This window comes from Scyliorhinus canicula, chromosome 8 (assembly GCF_902713615.1).
Source record: "Scyliorhinus canicula chromosome 8, sScyCan1.1, whole genome shotgun sequence".
Taxonomy (NCBI): domain Eukaryota; kingdom Metazoa; phylum Chordata; class Chondrichthyes; order Carcharhiniformes; family Scyliorhinidae; genus Scyliorhinus; species Scyliorhinus canicula.
The window spans coordinates 58,363,140-58,378,532 of NC_052153.1; the positions used below are offsets into that span (position 1 = coordinate 58,363,140).

Consider the following 15,393-nt stretch of genomic DNA (forward strand, 5'->3'; position numbering starts at 1 on the left):
CCAGGATTGGGGTGACTGAAAAATGCACTTAAGATCACAGTGAAGGACAGTGCTGAACCCATGGGCCAGCCAGATTCCCCACCCACTCATGAAGCAAATGCAGCAGCAGTTGGACGAGATGACAAACATAAAACCAACTGCATGGTTTTCCAGGATGGAGCCAGTCCCAAAACCAAATGGATCCATCTGTATTTGCAGCAACTTATACAGCTCAATAAAGCCTTAGGCAGACAAGTACGCCCTGATGCCCTCAGTGGATGAAAGTCCAACTAAACAATAAGAGCAGTATTTTCACAACTTGACACCAACGGTGCCTTTCAGCAACTTACCCCAAGCAAAAAGGTCCAGGTTGCCAACCACATTCTTTATCCCCTCTGGCAGATTCTGCTTCAATCACCTGCTGTTCAAAATATTTCCAGTGCAATGATAATTCAAACGTGCAATGTCAGCCAGTTTGCAAGGCGAGGGTGTCATCAGAATGTTTTCTTTTTATAAATTTAGAGTACCCAATTCATTTTTTCCAATTAAGGGGCAATTTAGCGTAACCAATCCACCTACCCTGCACATCTTTGGGTTGTGGGGGCAAGACCCATGCAAATGCAGGGAGAATGTGCAAACTCCACATGGACAGTGACCCAGAGGCAGGATCGAACCTGGGACCTCTGTGGTGTGAGACAGCAGCGCTAACCACCGTGCTGCAGTCATCTGACAATGGCACAACAGCACCAAGGACACAGGTTCAATTCGAGAATTGGGTGACTGTGTGGAGTTTGCATGTTCTCCTAGTGTCTGTGCAAATTTCTTCCAGGTGTTCCGGCTTCCTCCCCCAGTCCAAAGTGTGCAGGTTAGGTGGATTGGCCATACTAAAATTGCATCTTGTCCAGGGGTGTACACGTTATTGGGGTGGGGTTACAGGGATACGGTGAGGGAGTGGATCTGGGTAGCGTGCTCTTTCGGAGTGCCGGTGCAGGGCCAAATAGCCTCCCTTTTGCATTGTAGGAATTCTATGAGCACCTGCAAGACTGATGCAGAATAAAAATTCTGCAAGTCATCAATGCAGTTTCTGGGACACAGCAATAAAGACATCACTACTGACCCACACAAAACAAAACTAGGGTTCCCAACTCCATCCTCTATTCCAGACCTTAGAATGGCCAGACATGGTTTATGGGGGACACATCAAGAATAAGTTTACACTCTCAACAGAACATGCTGCTCTCAGCTGACATGCTGGCAGATTACGATCCATCCATGCCCACCACCATGGTGGCGGAAGCTGCATCTGCGGGCCTCCAAGGGTGTTACTTCAAGAGCAACAAGATGGAAGTTGCCGACCGGTATACTACACCGGAGGATTGTCGGACACGTTAGGTATGCAGTCATTGGAGAGGAAGCCCACACAGTTGCCTGGGAAATCTTCAGATATCATTGGCCAAAAGGTCACAACTGAAACAGATCATAAGCCACAGGTCTCATTGCTAGAAGAGGAGGAGCTGACAATAATGCTTCTCATAATCCAGAGATTCCACCTACGTTTCATGAGGTTCGCCTACGAAAGACAGTTTACATTCAGGACAAAAACCAAACAGCAGACACTTTCCAGGGCCACAGCAGTGGACGTTCCGGCAAAGCAGGATGTCAATCTAAACAAGGAGCTTGAAGCATACTCCCAAATACGAGGCACCTGCTGGCACAAGTAAACTCTTGACAAATTCACCAGGAACAAATGCAAGATGAGGCACATGCCCACATCTACCGTTATTGCCAACAAGGAGCCCATGGGGTGATATGATGAAATCTTGGTTCCATAATGACTGAAAGTTTATTGGCCTTCAATCAGCGGTTGGTCATCTCAGTTTCCCTTCGGCTACATATCCTCCAAAAAGTACATCATAGGCAGCGCCAAGTGCAGGGCATGGCCCAATTTGCCATTTGGTGGCTAGGCATTTCCAAGGCAATTGAGCATAATGAATTGTCAAGATGCTTGCGCTGCACAACAGTACTAAAGGGATCCCCTTATTCTCACTCAGTTCCTTACCAGACCAAGGGACAGGCTAGGCATCAACTTATTCAACAAATCATTCCTGATTGTGGTGCATTACTTTTCCAGAGGAGTTGGAGTGAAGCAATTGCACACAGCAACCACAGATGAGTTATTAAGCACAGAAAGAGATGTTCCCACCCACATGAGACCATGTCCAATAACAACTCACTATTTCCAGGAGTCCTTTGCCCAATTTGCAATCTTATCCAGTTTCCACCACCAGACTAGCTCCCCAAGATACCCATAAGTCATTAAGACACCCAGATGCCAATTCAACAATGTTTACATGCAAAGAGACAGAACAAGATATGGGTGGGCTAGAAGGCTTTCAAACTCCCTGAACCCATGAACTCAGAATGGGGAGCAGAAAGAAAAGAAGAGGGGATGAGAAGTTGGGAGATGGGGGTAGCAGTAATGATGCAAATACATGGGGAAAACTGGGATTACTTGCAAATACTATGGATAAAAGATAGTGGTGTAGTACGAGGATGTGGCACAAAGGGTTGACGTGGGACTGAGTGTGGTACCATCCACAATGAAAAAGACTAAACCCACAATGTGTAGTGTTCGAAGGTGTGACGCTAAGAATTGCACACTTAAGACTCCATGAGGTACAAGAGAGACTTTATTACAGTGAGATGCTATTCCTCTGGCTGCAGCTGTAGAATGGCATCTCAGGGAAACTCGTGCATATTTATACGGCTCCCTGGGGGGCGGAGCTAGCCGGCAGGGGCTTATCAGCAAACCTGTAATACAAGTACTGTCATATATCCCCTAATGCAAGCACACATGTATACAGTGGTAGTGATCACCACATTCACCCCCTGTAAAAATGAGCCCGGCGGGGGTTACGTGAAACTATAATACACAAAAGTGATATAATTACAGAGGGTAAGGGAGAAAAAAAAAGGAATCAAGAGTCCATCGGGCAACCCCGTGTCCGTCACAGGTTGAGTCGGACTGGCGGTCGGACATTCCGTTGCGAGCGACGCAGCAGTGGTGGTGGCGACATCTGCACAGGCAGTGTCGGTGACGACGGTGTAGGTGCTGCCGGTGTTGGTGCTGGCCAGTGGCTGGATGACTCCAGAAGCAAGCCAAAGTCTTCCATGTTCTCTAGTGTGGGCAGGGGAACGAGGTATGGACCTGATGGGGCTGAATTCGGGGGCGCCGGGGAAAAAAAAAAAAAGAGGGTGGCGCGTGGGTGGGTAGGGAGGAGTGTGGGCATGGGATCGGCACCCACGGGAGCCAGGTCCCTGAGCGAGACTGTATCCTGGCAGCCGTTGGGTAACTCCACGTAGGCATATTGGGGGTTCACGTGGAGGTGTACCTTGTCCTCCAGAGGGTCTGCCTTGTGGTGCCTGACATGCCTACGAAGAAGGACTGGCCCTGAAGCAGCAAGCCAAGTTGGGAGCGACACCCCGGATGTAGACTTCCTAGGGAAGGCAAAAACACGTTCATGGGGTGTATTGTTAGTTGCGGTGCACAGCAGTGACTGAATGGAATGGAGCGCGTCAGGGAGGACCTCCTGCCAGCGAGCGGCTGGGAGGTTCCTGGATCGTAGGGCCAGCTGGACGGCCCTCCACACCGTCCCGTTCTCCCTCTCTACCTGCCCATTTCCCCGGGGGTTGTAGCTGGTCGTCCTGCTGGAGGCGATACCCCTGCTGAGCAGGAACTGACGCAGCTCATCACTCATGAACGAGGATCCCCTGTCACTGTGGATATAGTCGGGGAAACCGAACAGAGCGAATATGGAATCAAGGGCCTTGATGACTGTGGCAGACGTCAGATCCGGGCATGGGATGGCGAAGGGGAACCTAGAGAACTCATCGACCACACTAAGGATGTAGGTGTTGCGGTCGGTGGAGGGGAGGGGCCCTTTGAAATCCACGCCGAGGCGTTCAAAGGGGCGGGACGCTTTCACCAGGCGCGCGCGGTCTGGCCGGTAGAAGTGCGGCTTGCACTCAGCACACACCTGGCAGTCTCTGGTGACTGTCCGTACTTCCTCGACGGAGTAGGGCAGATTGCGGGCTTTGACCAGATGGTACAACCAAGTGACCCCCGGATGGCAAAGGCTCTCGTGCAAGGCACGGAGCTGGTTCACTTGTGCACTGGCACATGTACCTCGGGAGAGGGCGTCTGGAGGTTCATTGAGCTTGCCGGGGCAATACAAGATCTTGTAATTATAGGTGGAGAGCTCGATTCTCCACCGCAAGATTTTGTCGTTCTTGATCTTGCCCCGCTGCGTGTTGTTAAACATGAAGGCTACAGACCATTGGTCAGTGAGGGGAGTGAATGTCCTGCCGGCCAGCTAATGCCTCCAGTGCCGCACCGCTTCAACGATTGCCTGGGCCTCCTTTTCAACAGACGAATGTCGAATTTCGGAGGCATGGAGGATGCGGGAAAAGAATGCCACGGGTCTGCCTGTCTGGTTTAGAGTAGCGGCAAGGGCGACATCTGAAGCGTTGCGCTCTACTTGGAATGGCAGTGTCTCGTCTACTGCGTGCATCCGGCCTTGGCTATGTCTGAGCGAATACGAGCGAAGGCCTGTTGTGCCTCGGCTATGAGGGGAAATTGTGTGGACTGGATTAGTGGGCAGGCCTTGTCCGCGTATTGTGGGACCCACTGGGCGTAGTAAGAATAGAACCCCAGGAAGCGTTTGAGGGCCTTGGGGCAGTGGGGGAGGGGAAGCTCCATGAGGGGGCGCATGCGGTCGGGATCAGGCCCCAGTAGTCCGTTCTGGACTACGTAGCTGAGGATGGCTAAGCGGTCTGTGCGGAACACGCACTTTTCCTTGTTATATGTGAGGTTGAGGAGAGATGCGGTGTGGAGAAATTTAGCAAGGTTGGCATTGTGGTCCTGCTGGTCATGGCCGCAGATGGTGACATTGTCTAAGTACGGAAACATGGCCCGCAGTCCGTACCGGTCAACCATTCGGTCCATTTCTCGCTGAAAAACCGAGACCTCGTTAGTGACGCCGAAGGGAACCCTAAGAAATTGATACAGTCGACCATCCACCTCGGTCCGATTTACGGATGGGGAGCTGGTGGTAGGCGGACTTCAGGTCAATTGTCGAGAAGACCCGGTACTGTACAATCTGATTGACCATATCAGATATGCAAGGGAGGGGGTACGCGTCGAGCTGCGTGTACCGGTTGATGGTCTGGCTGTAGTCCACGACCATCCTGTGTTTCTCCTCAGTATTAACCACCACCACTTGGGCTCTCCAGGGACTGTTGCTGGCCTCGATAATACCCTCCCTAAGCAGCCGCTGGACCTCGGACCTGATGAAGGTCTTGTCCTGGGTGCTGTACCGTCTGCTCCTGGTGGCGACGGGCTTGCAATCTGCAGTCAGATTGGCAAAGAGGGAGGGAGGGTCAACCTGGAGGGTCGTGAGGCCACAAACGGTGAGGGGAGGTAGGGGTCCACCGAATTTGAGGGTGAGGCTCTGGAGTATACACTGAAAGTCCAGGCCCAGCAAAAGTGTCGCACAGAGGTTGGGGAGAACGTACAGGCGGAAACGGTTAAATTCAACGCCATGTATGGCGAGTTTAACCAGACAGAAGCCCCGGATCAGGACAGAGTGGGATCCGGAGGCCAGGGAGATCCGCTGGTTGGCGGGATGGACCGCGAGGGAGCAGCGCCTTACCGTGTCCGGATGGATGAAGCTGTCCGTGCTCCCAGAGTCGATGAGGCAGGAGGTCGCATGGCCGTTGACAAGCACCGTCGTAGAAGCAGTGGCCAGGTTGCGAGGACGGGATTGGTCGAGCGTCATGGAGGCGAGTAGCGGGCGATCGACCGAAGAGTCCGACGAGTCAGATAAGTAGCGGCAGCGACCCGAGTCCCATGGTCCAGTTAAGAGTAGAGGACAAGATGGCGGCGGGGAAGAAGATGGCGGCGCCCATGCAGCGCAGGTGGCGGGGGTGGGGCAAGATGGCGGCGACCATGGAGCGCACGTTGCGGGGCAGGGCAAGATGGCGGCGACCATGGAGTCGGAGGATGAAGATGACGGCGTCCATGGTGCGCACATGGCAGGGGCAGCGAATGATGGCGGCGCCCACCAATCGCACGTGGAGTCGGGGAAGGAAGATGGCGGCGCCCACTGATCGCACGTGGCCCCGGACGGCAGGGCCCATTGCGCGATCGGCTGCGTCGGGGGGGGGGGGGGGGGGAGGGAAGGAGTTCGGGTGCGATAGCGGCAACTGTGCGGGACTGACACCGCTGCATAGTGGCCTTTCTTGCCACAAGACTTGCAGGTCGTGGCGCGGGCCGGGCAGCAGAAGTAGCAGCGGAAACCCCCAGTGTGCTTGGTGCGGCGAGCAGAGCAGGCATACTACGCGGTAATGGCCCCAGTCCAGGGGGGTCGGTTCCGGGGTCCACGAAGGGTAGGATGGGTGGGCCGCGCGGCTGGCGGGGTAGGATTGCACATTACGGGAAGCGGCCGTCATTGAGAGCGCCAAGGTCTTTGTTGCTGCAAGATCGAGAGCGGCCCCTTCCAGCGGATGGGGTCCGATGCAATACCCGTTACAAATGCATCCCGCATGAGTAGATTCGAATGTTCCGCGGCCATGACGGCCTGGCAGTCGCAGTCCCGTACTAGAGGGATAAGGGCCCGCCAGAAGTCCTCAATCGACTCAGCCGGTTGTTGAACGCGAGTGGAGAGTACATGTCTCGCAAACAGAGTGTTCAACGATTTGAGCGTAATTCTCTTTGAGCAGTTCCATGGCCCGGGCGTAATTAGGCGAGTCCTGAATCAGCGGGAATACGCTGGAGCTCAGTCTTGAGTAAAGGAGTTGTACCTTCTGTGCCTCCGATGGTTCAGGGTCCACTGAGGAGATGTAGGCCTCTAAAACAGCCAGCCAGTGGTTAAAGTCTTTCCTGGCGTGTGGCGACTGCGGATCCAGCTGCAGGCGTTCAGGCTTGATTCTGATGTCCATGGTGTTGGAAAATCTCACTGTAATAAATTGTGGCGCTAACAATTGCACACCAAGACTCGATGAGGTACAAGAGAGGCTTTATTAGTGAGATGCTATTCCTCTAGCTGCAGCTGTGGAATGGCATCTCAGGGAAACTCATGCATATGTATACAGCTCCCTGGGGTGCGGAGCTAGCTGGCAGGGGCTTACCAGCAAACCTGTAATACAGGTACTGTCATACATCCCCTAATGCAAGCACACACATATATACAGTGGTAGAGATCACCAGAGGGAGCACTCAACAGACCATTCCCAGCCACCTAGCTTGGACCTTCACTATATCTCTATCTCCAATTTCAAATACTGCAGAACTACCCAAGAGTATAAATACCTCAATACATACCTAACTACACCCAACAGGAATTCCACCCCCCCCCCCCCCCCCCCAATTGTTTTGAATTTTCACCCTTCGGGTAATTACATGGCCTTCAAGTAATCTTTTGCTTTTATCACAGTTCATTATATTGTATTATTAGGCCCTGGCTAGCTGCATCCCATTTTGAATACAGAGTGAAATCTTCTTGAGATGGGCCATAACAAGTAATGATCAACTCTAAAAAGGAGCCTATTTATCCCGTTATGGACATAAACATTCACATTCTTATCTGAAAATCTGTAAAACAACTAGGATGGATATGTGTTTTAGCGTTTGAGGGTTAGGTAGAAAATTTAGCAGAACTATCCTTCAAGAGTGTTCATGATGGTGCGTAGGGCTAAGCCTAACGCAGCTAAAGGTGGTGCAGAGCGTAGCTAACCAGAACTCAGAATGAGCAAGCTTTCCTGGAGGTGGAGGACAAATGTGACGGTGCCAGGGAGGCTCGGCCAATCACACCCACAAACTAGGAGCAGGAGTAGGCCAGATACTACCAGACCTGCTGAGATTTTCCAGCATTTTCTCTTTCGTTTCAGATTTCAGCATCCGCAGTAATTTGCTTTTATGCCAAAAGGTGACGGTCTTTGGGATATTAGATCAGTCAGAGCGCTTCATTGAATCGCTACAGTGCAGAAGGCGGCCATTCAGTCGAGTCTGCACCGACCTTCTGAAACAGAACCCTACCACTCCCCAGCCTATCCTCATGACCCCACCTAACATGGGGAGGAGGAGGCCAACACCCTAGCCTTTGCCTCCTTGATCACCCGCCAGACAATCCTGCTCGGCTGGCATCGGCAGCACCACCCTTGGCTGCAGACTGGCTGTTCAACCGGACAGAATTTCTCAGACTGGAAAGAATTGGAAGAAGGCTTCCATAAGACGTGGAAGCCGTTCATGTGGCCAGCAATCAAATTGTATATAAACGCCTGTAAGTGTGTCTCGCGGCCATGTTGGGGAATGTAAAATATGTATGTCGGTTATGGTGTTGTTATGAAGCTGCTCGCTTGTAAATATACGTGCTGGTATTTGCACGTTTTTTTCTGATGTAAATACGAAAACCATTTCCAAAACAATATGCCCATGATGGTGCCAGTTGCACTTGGTCAGTGAAGAAATGAAAGCATATTTAAGAGGAATGAAGGATCCCAAGATCTGGAATGACCCATGTCAAAAATAAGCTGAACTCTGAAACAATGAAGAACTTTGAAGCTCACTATGTGAAAAATCTTTCCTGATGGAAGTGCTTTCTTGGTTAGAATTAAGGTATTTGTAAAATCATCTCCAGCAAAAATAGAAGAAATAGCATCCTTGAAAGACATCCACAATTAAATTAATGCTTAACCTGTTTCCGCATTCTCCTGTATATATCCACACCCATTATAATTCCTTATCCATCTAGAACAACCCTTCTGTAAGGCTAAGCAATTTGCAGCATATTTCAGATATCTGTTGGATTACTTTTAATTATTCAATCTCTCCAACAATTCAGCACCAATACATGGACAATACTAACTTGTGTTGGAAATACTTAACAGGGGTTCTTGGGTAGAATGATCAAGAATTGGTCATACAGCAATAACCACTTTCACTTGAAAACTTTTCCAAACTAAGGATTCTTGAGGCACGTCGAATAAATAAAGTTTGAAAATGTGGAATACAAAACTTCAGGAAGTACCAAGGAAATTATGTTCCATATTTCAACAAGCCCAGCAGCAATAGGCTATGAAGTAGCTCATTTTATATCTTGACAGGAGTAGGCAAGCAGAAAGAAAAAGCACGTCAAACTAAACAGATTGTGAAGTTTTTCCTTTTTCCTAAATTTATTCATCCTGTTTTGTACAATTTTTCTCCCAATGGTAAATTCCAGGTTGCCGAATAGTGTTGGACCCTACTCAATAAATATCCAATTATTCCCGGAGAATAAGTAATCTAATCAGTTTTTCTGCTTTGCCTTTCTGGCCTATTTATCTTTGGAGATTAACTGTGAAACAAACAGACAAAGCCCTCCCCCATATAACTAGCTTGCGATTTGTTAAATCATTTGCCCATTTAAATTAAACATTTAGTAGTAAGCACAAATAGGGAACAATCACAGTTGCTCTACATCCAAAGAGGACAGAGCCACTGACTGATGATTGTGCGTTCTAGGACCGTATTCAGTGCATCAAAAGGTGAACCAAAATGTTACGATTAGGCTAGATCAAGCAGGGTGGTAGGTTCTCTGCTCAATTGGCATGCAACACCAGCTCTCAGGTTCTTTTTCCCCTAGTGGCAGCTCTCCAAATTACATTTTATTAAACTGGTCTCTATGGGATCTTAACTCAACATCCATCAATTCAGTTTCATAACCAAGCTAGTTTACTAATCAGTGCCCCTATTGGTAGAAACATTACCACTGCAAGACGTGAACTGAATTTTAAGGAGAAAGGCAAAAAACTCATTTAATCCCAATCAGAAGATTTAAACAAAATTGGTCATATCAAGTTCAACCACATGCAAAGAAGTTTTTGCCCCAAGAAAAAAAAAAGGACGTAAAGGGGACCTTTCAGGGACACTTCTCCCTGTACTTTTCTCACAATTAGATGATCATCTCCCGGACCTGTAAACACACAGCTCAGTCTTGGATGTATGCTCATCAATTCTTGTCCAAAGTACTAAGTAGGAAATCTAAAGCCTCAAGTTCAACAGTCTGAGGAATCAATTTGCAGGAAATACTTCCAGTAACGTCAATACCATTAAAATATTTCAAAGTTACAGCCAAAGAAAAAGCAACTCTCTGCAGCAGAGATATCTTCCTCACCACAAAAGACCATCTGATTTGCATCCAACAGGCATCCAGGTCAGTGGACATAGGCACCAATGTCAGCCTACTGCTGAGCCTCGAGTGTAAAGGCACAACACACTCAAATTTTCCAACTGGAGATGTTCAGATACCAACCCAACATTTGAACAAAGGAAGAACTAGAATGCTTGGACAGCATCCATCATGGACGGAACTTTGGACGTGTTAGCACTGTTCCCTCAGTACAGGGACCTCGGTTCAATTCCAGCCTAGAGTGTAGAGTTTGCACATTCTCCCAGTGTCTGCTTGGGTTTCCTCATATAGTCCAAAGATGTGCAAGTTAGGTGGGGTTAGGGGGATACGGCCAGGAGTGTTCTTTCAGAGGGTTGGTGCAGACTTGATGGGCCAAATGGCCTCCTTCTGCACCGTGTAGATTCTATGACCTTTGAACATCCAAAATACATCAGTCACGCAGGCAATGCAACAGTTTGAGTTGTGCACAGCAAGGTCTCGCAAACAATGAGATAATTAACAGTTTGTTTGTGATGTTAATGGAGGGATATTTCATTGGCTACGACAGCCAGGGTCAACTCCTGCTCTTCTTTCAGCAGCGCATCCATGTGGGGCAAAGTGGAGCCTCAGACATCAAGAGGATAGCCCTTCCTCAATGCTGCATTAAACGGTCAGCCTAGAGTTTGCACTCAACTCACTAGAGATCTTGAAACTATAACCCAATACAGAGGTCCTCCCACTAAGTCACAGCCAAGTTATTTTTTTCATAATGGAGGCAGCAGTAGTAGGTGCAGGACTGATGGTAACTATGATATGTAGATGCCAGCGTTGGACTGGGGTGAGCACAGCAAGACGTCTTACAACACCAGGTTAAAGTCGGAGCAGTACTCCGAAAGCTAGTGTTTGAAACAAACATGTTGAACTTTAACCTGGTGTTGTAAGACTTCTTACTGATGGTAACTAGTCAGCCACAGCAATATTTTCTCTAATGAGTAGCATTTCTATACTAAACAGCCACACTGCAGTAGCATTAATGCCAAAAATCTTGGAAGTTCTAATTCTTGTACAAGTAGAAAAAAAGACGCTTGGAATCAGGAAAGCAGCTGCTAAAAATTTTGCTTAAACCTGGGAATACTTGCAAAGAAAGCTATTTCCCTGCCTTTGGATACACACCGGTTTCTTTAGCAGTCGAGGTTGCTTTGTCTTGGGACAATCAAATACAGACTGGCAAGGTAATTGATGGGTGTTGGCTTGGGAATAGTTAAAATGGAATGCTTGAATTAGAAGTGTTAGGATTCAAATTACAGAAGATAGGATGAAGTCAATGGCAAAATGAACCAACAAAGATTTCAAAGTTTAAAGGCAATTGCTGTAGAATTGTTCCACGCGAGTGAATAATATTGCATTTAAGGTTCAGGGCAGATCATAGTTACATAACAATTCATACCGCTTACATTAGCTGAGAGACAAATCTCCAAGTGGAGATAGAATCTGTGATTGCATCTCAAGTGTTATATTGTTCACTTTCACCAAGACCCTCCACTAAACATCTTCAAATCAATTTCAAAAACAGATGGCATTTTATTCTTCCAGGCCTTTCCAAAAGCAATTAATTGAATGTGCAATGCTGCAAGCACTTGAAGCGTGCCAGTACAAAATAGATGGATGAAATTGGTGAGATCTTGAATCAAGCACGCGGGCATAAGCCACAATTGAATTGTCTCTATCTCCTGAACTGCAGTTTTACCATGTCTTTGAACAAATCCAATATTAAAGTTGGACATCAAAGTCAGAAAGGGACACAATTAATTCGAGAAATAGGTTTTAAAGCAAACGGCCAAATGTTTGGGGAAGGGGAAATAACCTTCTTCTCAGTGGATTTTTCTCATGAATGTAAACTGCAGATGACACAATGGGAAGTTGTTTAACATTGAAGGCACTAAAGTGTTCTTCTATGTAATAAATCAAGAATGAGCAGTGGGAGAAAGGTTGGGGTTATCTCCAAATATTGAAAAAGGATTCCAGAGGGACTGGACAACAAAAGCGCAATGGATTTGGGATTTTTAGAGTGGAGATCTTAAGCAAGAGCCAACAGGAAGACTTGGTCTTGGGGAAGTGGAATATGGTACAAGTCTTTTTTTTAAGTAAATTGTATTCACCCATTTATTCTAATACATGTTGAATTGAAACCCTCCGTCTACCAGCTAAAGTCTGTACATAACAGGTAAGCCTGTACATCATGTGCGCTTACAGTAGCACAAGCACCCACTCATAACCCAGACAGAATTTTATACAATTCAGTTTATTGCTTTAAATTTAAATGGTTTCAATATATTAAGACTCACCTCTGTATTCATGTCAGGTTAAGCACGAATAGCAATTAAACTGCAACTCTATTCTCCCTCTCTGGGATATTACCTATTTACAAGATATTCAGTTCCATCTCCTTTCCCCAATTCCACATGCCTGGCAAATAAAAGTTGGGTTCAAAGCCCAAATAATTAGGTGTACTGAACCTTAAAACAAGTTTTAATTCCCTTCAACTTTTGTTTATTGATGTACTGAACATGAAAAAGTACAAATGATCCAAACACAATATAAGGAAAGAAACATGTACAGCCTCTTAAATACTCAAAAGAACATACATTCTATTCAACCAATGTAAATTTAGTCATACTTTACAACTTCAAATAAATACAGACTTACATTTTATTAAGTGCTATGATAGTCATCGTAAAGTGAAGACCAATTCACATGCTTTCCCACTAATTTTGCTGCATTTGACTAGGCTATAAATAGGCTAGAGGCTAGAACATTCATGTTAACTGTTGGCCTTAACATCAAACTGAAAGTCTGTTTTTAAAGCTGCACATGGGTCCTTTTGCAACCCTTTCTGTGCAAGGCCTAAAGTTCAGTACTAGATGACAGCAACGAGTGGGTTAGCATGAAAACATGGGTGCACACTTTTACGTGCTTCACAGTATATGTACTTCAACTAGGCTGAGAATTTATAACTACAGTATTCAAAAGCAATAGCAAAGATAAATGTACAACTGTTATGCATAGCACATTGCTTGTTCTAAGGGGAAGAGCACATGAGCATTTCAGTTTACACAAAGCAGGACATTTAACTACAGTTATCAGTGCACCTGGTCGAGGACTGCAATTCCACAACCAATTTGTTCTTAGAAGAATAAGTTAAGCTAGATGCTTCTCTGAAAATAGAGTTTTTCAAATTTATTCCTGTTATGATAAAGAACTGCTATATCTCCCCATAGTGATTTAAGCATTAATTGCAAATTTACTTTAACGTTTCAACAGGATATCTTCCTTTTTAGTATGAAAATGTAAGCATATTTGTTCAAACTGTGGCTTTACCCATTGTACCACAAATGCATATATAACAAAAGCAGTGTCACTATAGTTTTAAAGAGCTGCAACAAGACTATCTACAGACCAACAACAAACAAATCTGATGCACTGCAATTCTGGTCATTAGGACAACAAAACAAGTAAACTTCAAGTAATGTTAATGCAGTCTACAAGAAACAAAAAACATACAAAGCATTCAGGTTCTTTTAACAGCACTTGGCATGTAGTCAAAAAACAAAAAGCAGAAAAGGTCCATAACACAAGGACTTATTTACATTACACAATGCTCAGGTGCAGTCTATTATATTTTTGCATTTTCTAAATTTATTCCGACTGCTTTGAAATCTGTATTGCAAAGCAAATCCAATCATTTTTCCACCCAATTCCAGCACAGACAATACAGCAGGAGAGTGTACATCACTAAACACCTTGAGCTTTAACAGAAGGGAATACTTTCAGGAAGAACATATTTCCCCCAATTTTCAATAATTGATATATTTGCATGCACTGTCTCAATGTTAAGCCTCTTTTTAATTCTTGAAATCACAATTAAACGTGAGCCATTTTGCCACAAATAACCAGGATGATCCACTGATTATACAAATGAAACCCACAGTGCCCATTGGTTCTACATCTTGGTAATACAAAGGTCTTCAAGGTAATCTCTACATCACAAGTCTTTCCAATAAATGCCAGCCACTGGAAATCTCCTGGTTTTAATTTTTCAAAAGCTCACTAGATGTCGTATGAAGAGATTCTCAAAGTAACCAAGTCAAAATATTTGTTCCAGGTCCTGTAAAAAGTTTCTCCAAATTTCTTTTATAAAAATAGATGCTTTTTTTTTAAACCCACTTCAGCAAAGAGGCTCTCTCTCTTTGGCAAGGTACTGTGTTACGAAAAGAAAGTTTTTCCAAGAACCTTACATTAAGGTATAATTGCAGCCCACCCTTTCCCAATCCAAAATCTTATCAAAATAAAACTTTACTTAACATGTAAATAAAGAAAACAAATGTAAACCAACATTTCTTTGAAACTGATCACTTAAATGCAATGAATTTAAAGGCAAATCAAACACTTGACCAAAATATATTTTCTTCTAAAAAAGAAAAAGAAATAAAGCCTCACAAATTCACTTTATGTACTGTTTCAAGGCAGTTGTGTAAAAATCTAGGAGTCTTTCTTCCTTCAGCTGAAACAGTTTCTTTTTAAAAGGTCCACCTCCTTCAAAAGGAGGTACTAGAATGTTTTGTGACAGGTAAAAAAACCCTGCACTTCTTGTCTATTTTCAAAACATAAAAGCTATGAAAGAAGATTTAATGCAAAGTTACCAGCAATATAAAACCCTCTCATATTCTTAGGATGCTAAATAGTCATACATCTGTCTTAACACTGACTTACAAAGTCTTTGCACTAGTATATAAAGTTTTGCTTTAACATGTCTTTTTGAATAGCTATATAACAGTTATGTTACATATTAGGCTTTGTGCGTTTTGTTGGTTTTGAAGGAGACCTGCAGTACTCTGTCCCCTAGACGGTATCCGTTTAAACTGGCTATTGCCATGGCTGCTTCATCATAGTTGGTCATAGTCACAAATCCAAAGCCTTTGCACTTATTTGTGTTAAAGTCACGGATAACTTTCACATTGGTCACTGCACCAAATGGTCCAAACATTTGCCAAAGAATACTCTCATCTGCATCAGGTGCTAAATTGTAAACAAAGATACACCAGCCTGTTCCAGCATGCCCAGGGATATTGATGCCTGCCAAACTGGTCATTCCATCAATGGTCATTGGCGAAAACCTGCCAAAAAAGTTACAATGGATCCTCATAAGTGA

General features: G+C 45.7%; 1 protein-coding gene across 8 annotated transcripts in view; it reads right to left on the reverse strand.

Moving 5' to 3' along the window:
- Positions 1–12,711: 12,711 nt before the first annotated feature.
- Positions 12,712–15,393, reverse strand: part of elavl2 (ELAV like neuron-specific RNA binding protein 2) — a 103,523-nt gene continuing 100,841 nt past the window's right edge. For all 8 annotated transcript variants that reach the window (XM_038804639.1, XM_038804640.1, XM_038804646.1 and 5 more), the window contains one exon: positions 12,712–15,358. In XM_038804639.1, coding sequence (XP_038660567.1) covers positions 15,031–15,358 — 328 coding nt within the window. In that variant the 3' untranslated portion in view covers positions 12,712–15,030. The remainder of the gene's footprint in view (positions 15,359–15,393) is intronic.